The sequence below is a fragment of the Mobula birostris genome, chromosome 19, assembly GCF_030028105.1.
Source record: "Mobula birostris isolate sMobBir1 chromosome 19, sMobBir1.hap1, whole genome shotgun sequence".
NCBI lineage: Eukaryota > Metazoa > Chordata > Chondrichthyes > Myliobatiformes > Myliobatidae > Mobula > Mobula birostris.
Window position 1 is genome coordinate 52,913,922 of NC_092388.1, and position 6,000 is coordinate 52,919,921.

Below are 6,000 nucleotides of genomic sequence, written 5' to 3' on the forward strand. Positions count from 1 at the left end.
TCGGATTTTACGCCAAATAAACTAGATGCTAGATTTAAGGACTGGACAGCTAAAGGAATAACAGCTATTTGCAATATAATGAAAGAAGGAACACTGTTCAGTTTTGAAATGCTCAAAGAGAAACACATATTAGAAAAACAAGACTTTTACCGGTATTTACAGATGTGACAGTATGTTAATAGGACAGTTAAAAATGTAACCAAGGCAAGTACATGTCTGATAGAGCTATTTAGAAAAGCATATAATTCAGACAACAGTAGTAGTATCATTTCAAGCATATATAAGGGTTTGTCAAATCTTAAAACACATTCAACTTCATACATTAAAAAATGGGAGAAGGAAGGAGTGATAATAATATGAGGAAGAATGGACAATAATATGGAGATATCAATGGAAGTGTACCAGTTCACAGAAATGGAGGGAGTTTGGGTGGAAAAACTTGATAAGATATTTTATGACACCATCTCAGAAATCCCATTATGATAGTAACCTCCCTGTTTGCTGGAGAAATTGTGGAAATCAAAATGCAAACCATTATCATATTTTCTGGGAATGCCCCATTATCAAAGACTATTGGAGTGGGACACATAATGCCCTACAAAACATCTTTAAATGTGAAATAACCTTTGAAAGTAAGACCATATATTTTGGGTATATACCTCAAGAATGGTTGAAAAGAGATAAATATTTAATGAATACACTGCTAGTGGCTGGTAAGAAGACCTTTACCAGAAAATGGTTATCACAGGAGAGCCCAACTTTAAATGTATGGATGGAAATTACAATGGACATTTACAAAATGGAAAAGATAACAGCATCTGTTAATCATAAGTTGGAGCAATTTGATTCATACTGGGAAAAATGTTTTAACTACATAACACCTCATAGGCCTGATTTTATCCTCACAAGTCAATGAACATGTTATAAAAAAAATCACTCCCTACTTTGTACATAGTTTTCTTCTTTTGATTGTTCTATCTTCCCTCTCCTTTCTATAAGTGTACACCTCAGACAAATGTGGGAATTCGTGACAAATATGGCTATGATATATATGTACAGTATCTGAAGTACATCTTATGGAAATGTTTGTTTGATGAACTTCAATAAAAAATAAATTACAAAAAAAAATGCTAGATCACCACTACATGTGGCCTGGATCCAATACAAACAACAAATAATAAACTAAAGCTGGTGAACAGCATACGCTGCCCTTGAAATTATCATATATTGTGCTAATAGGTACCATGTGGAGGTCTGATATAAATGATTACCAGTAAACTGTTCTCATCCAAAGCTTCAATAAAACTTCTCTGTTAACAGCAGGGAGGGACAGACTGGCACCTGGTACATTCCAGAGATTCAGATGAAACCAACCTTCCAACGGAAAATTGTTCACCAAAGATTGACAAAAGGCTCAACTGGATAGAGACTTGGAGGACGTTTCCCCTGTTTACTGAGTCCAGAACTAGAAAGCACAATTTCAAGATAAAGAATAGGCTATGTGAGGTTGAAATGAAAAATAATTTCTTCACACAGAGGCTGGGGAATCATTGGCATTCTAGATGAAGAAAATTTGATAATTTTAATTTCCAAAGCTACAATGAAAAAAGACTGGTAAGTGGAACTAATTAATTCTGCTGGTGGAGGTTGACACAGAAAATTGGCTTAATGGCCTCCTGTACCAAATGAATCAATGATTTGATTATACTAGAGGGATGCTGCTGAATCCATTCAAAAGTGACCAGATGGGTGTGGATATTGGAGGACTTGTGGAGTATTGGGGTTGGTGCAGGAGAAAGATACTGAGATGAAGGCTTAGCTATGACCACCATAAATGGTGGGTCAGGCACAAGTAGACAAATACATGTTCAGAACGTTATCAGAGGAAGCTAAATAACTCACAGTCACAGCTAAGGGTGGGGTGGATGTATAAAGTAGGAAAAATCAAATTAGTACTTACTCCAAGGCACGGAAGCAGGCAGTGGCAAATTCTTAGGAATAAAGTAGGTTTCAAAACATGTCTCAAACCCTGCCTTTGGCTCCATGACGTGTTTCTCCAAGCTTCCATCCCCCCTCCCTCTTTTTATAAAAATATACAAAATCAGTGTGGTAATAGTTGCTTAAAATGGAAGACGACATTTAGTAGTTACGAAAAGAATTCGAGCCAAGGTCGGGGGAAGGTTCGGGTGGTAAATGTTCTCACGAACCTCTGAAGGAACTACCATTAATCTCCCTCAAAATGAAAGTAATTAATTACTTTAAAAGAGTTTGGACTCTGTAACAAAATTACATTTGAGAATTACATTGGGAGATACACTGCCGAAAATCGCGTCGTTCCAGGAACTTTAGTTCCCCCAAGGATATCATTACCAGAACACGTGCATTTAAACTGAGATGGAAAGTTTAAAAGACGCGTACGGGCAAGTTTTTTTTAAGAGGGTGATGATTGAAACGGGATGCAGACATATACGATCATGACTTTTAACATGAATACGCAGGAAGTGGAGATACACGAATGATCAGAATACGTTTAGTTCAATCACAAACAAGAGAAAATCATTGCTCCGTAGAGTTAAAGGCCCGATCCTGAGTTCTGTCTGTGACACGTTCACCCTTTGCCTCCTCGAGTTACCTGAGATGCGATTTAAAGTGACCCAGTAGTGCTCGTCGGGGCTGTAGGTATCCCTCGACCACTGTAGCAAATCCTTAGCCCGCTCGTCCTTCAGTACGAAGTTCACAAACTCCCTGGTGACAGCGTAATAAGCCGAACCAAAGTACAGTTTCAGCCCGTGGGGCACGCTCCCAGTTTTTCTCCTCGATGTCTTCACCACGTACGACTCGAACTGGGAGATGACCTCGCGATGGACATGCGTGGTCCTCTGTTTGATGTGATCGGGCTGCAGGATGCCCGGGGTGATGTTCTTATCCTTCCAACGCTGCTTCAGGTGCTGCACCAGCTCCCGGTTGCTCTTCAGCGGGTAATCCTGGCCGCACAAGTTCAGCGCGTACTTCCACGGGACGCTGGAGGAGACCAGGTCTTGCATACAATTGAGGTCGGCCTGGAGACGCGAGAACCCGCCGTACACCACATTCTCAGCCCTGGACGCCAGGAACACGTTATCGAAGCAGGCAGCCAGCCCCTCCACCGCTTGTCTGAACTCGACCGGCGTTTTCTGGTCGACATGAATGCAGTAGACGTTCTGGGGCATATAGATGGCTCGGAAGAGCCATTCCAAGGTCTCCAGGTTCTTGTGCACCACCAAGATATAGGCCAAGGGGAAATCCGCCTCCTCTTGAGACAGGGGTTTAGTGATGTAGGAGTAGTCAACTAGCAGCCGGGAGCAGTTTACGGGCAAGCCGGCTGCGAGTCCGGGCCGCTGCCGGTGTACTTGTTCGCACTGCGCTCCTAGTACAGCAGCGACTGACTTGCCATCGAAAAGCGCCGAGCACAGCTCGTCCGGATAGTCGCCGCACCGGGCGCAATCGAAGCTCCAGCCCCGAGCCACCGGCATTTTGGTCTTGGTCACCAGATAAATGCACACGCAGACGAGAATGCTAACGGCCGCGCAAAACAAGACGCTCAGTTTGGCCGGATTCATTGGCATCCGTGGCGCCTCAGAGTCCCGGCGCAGCCATCCACCTCAGATTTCGAGCGAGACAAGCCAGCCAGCGGCGTGTCACGGATTAGGGCCAGCCTCCCGTCCATGGCATTGGCTGTCCGGTTCTTCTCTTATTTCGGCTCCACCCTCATGACATTACCCTCCGCCAGCCCCGACTCCCGCACTACCCCCAACTTCAACTCTCCTCCCCCCCCCCCCCACGTTACTGCTTTTGTTAGGCTGTACTTGGTAAGTAAATTCAAAGTAAATTTATCATCAAAGTACGTATATTAAGGGTCTCGGCCTGAAACGTCGACTGCACCTCTTCCTACAGATGCTGCCTGGCCTGCTGCGTTCACCAGCAACTTTGATGTGTGTTGCTTGAATTTCCAGCATCTGCAGAATTCCTGTTGTTTGATATTAAACCATATACTACCTTGAGCCTCATTTTCTTGCAGGCATTCACGGAAAACAAAGAAATACAGTAGAATCAAAGAAAAATTACACACAAACACTGACAAATAACCAATGTGCAAAAGAAGACAGATATTACTGAGTATCAGTTTAGAGTCCTTGAAGATGAGTCCATAGGTTTTGCAATCAGTCCAGAGTTGAGGTGAGTGAAGTTATCCACGCTAGCTCAGGAGCTTATTGGTAATAACTGTTCCTGTATTGTGTGCTGTTCCTGTTTGTCACACCACAAGGAGGATGTCATTAAGCTAAAGGTGCAGAAAAGATTCACAGGAAAGTTTTCTGGACTATACGGCTTGAATTATGAGGAGAAGCTGGCACTGCTTTTCCTGGAATTAAATAGGCTAAAGGGTGACTTTTATGTTTTGTAACTCCAAAACATAAAAACTAATTGAAAGGAAAAGAAAGGAGCTGGAAGATAACTATGTACATTAATTTTGCTTTTACTTTAAGTGAGGTGCACATGTATGACGTTGTGCCATAATGACATATGCCATTTTCTTACTTTTACATAAAACCTGCAGTGCATTATATAAACAACATACTTAATCAAACAATATATTTACAATATTTCTTGAATATTACTGAAATATTAAATATATAACAGTCCTCCCTGCTTAGCTGTAAACTCCAACTCAATAGAGGGTGCATCTCAACTACACACACAGTATATTATATAGTACAACTATTATATACAAGCATCCACAGAACAGAAAATTTTAAATTGTCCCATTCAGCCTTAAAGATTTAATCACTGTGGATGCTTTCTTACTCTTGGGGGGGGAGGGGCGGTTATATCCTTCTTGACATCTGGTTGGCAGGTGAGACTTGTGGCTGTGAAACAAACGTTGTGACGCATTGGTCATGTGGATAGTCAGAGGCTTTTTTCCAGGGCTGAAATGGTGGCCACAAGAGGACACAGGTTTAAGGTGCTGGGGAGTAGGTACAGAGGAGATGTCAGGGGTAAGTTTTTTACTCAGAGAGTGGTGAGTGCGTGGAATAGGCTGCCGGCAATGGTGGTGGAGGTGGATACGATAGAGTTTTTAAGAGATCTTTGGATATGTACATGGAGCTTAGAAAAATAGAGGGCTATAGGTAAGCCTAGTAATTTCTAAGGTAGGGACATGTATGGCACAACTTTGAGGGCCGAAAGGCCTGTATTGTGCTGTGGGTTTTCTATTTTTCTATGAAACTCAGGTTCTGGGTCCTCCTCCATGGTGGTTGTAGGCATTGATGCTGAGACTGTAGGAAGAGGTTCTGACAGATCTGGGTGCCTTTCTTTTCCTTTTCTTAGCTTTTCTCTCCATCGCTGCTCTCTTTTTCACTTTGAACAATATTTAAAGTGAGACGGAAAAGATAAAAAGTGATTTGAGATGCGGTTTTACCTCACAGTGTAGAATGTGGAATGAGCTGCCCAAGTAAATGCTGGAGGAGGTTCAATTAAATTCAAAGTAAATTTATTATCAAAGTATAACAAATTTGTCACCATATACAACTCTAAGATTCATTTTTTTGCAGGCATACTCAATAAATCCGTAATAGAATTAATGGAAGACTGTACTAATGTGGGCTTTCAACCAGTGTGCAAAAGACAACAAGTTGTGCAAATACAAAAATAAATAAATAATAATAATCAATAAATAAGCAAATGATATTGAGAACATGAGATGAGAAGTCCTTGAAAGTGAGTATATAGGCTGTGGAATCATTTCACTAATGGGGCAAATTAAGTTGAGTGAAGTGAACCACTTTTGAGTTTTTCAATAGTCTGATGTACCACTGAAACAAAAGCCTTGTCCATAAAGACTTTGCAAAGTGCCATTTAGAACATACTGTAAAGATGTGGAAGAAGGTTTTGTGGTCGGATGAGAGTAAAGTGGAAGTTTTTGGCCTCAACACTAGCGGTATGTGTGGCGTAAATCCAATACTG

General features: G+C 41.7%; 1 protein-coding gene across 3 annotated transcripts in view; it reads right to left on the minus strand.

Annotated features, from left to right (window-relative positions):
• Positions 1-3,640, minus strand: part of LOC140212597 (N-acetyllactosaminide beta-1,6-N-acetylglucosaminyl-transferase-like) — a 96,335-nt gene extending 92,695 nt beyond the window's left edge. For all 3 annotated transcript variants that reach the window (XM_072283591.1, XM_072283592.1, XM_072283590.1), the window contains exon 1: positions 2,633-3,640. In XM_072283591.1, coding sequence (XP_072139692.1) covers positions 2,633-3,605 — 973 coding nt within the window. In that variant the 5' untranslated portion in view covers positions 3,606-3,640. The remainder of the gene's footprint in view (positions 1-2,632) is intronic.
• Positions 3,641-6,000: the final 2,360 nt, after the last annotated feature.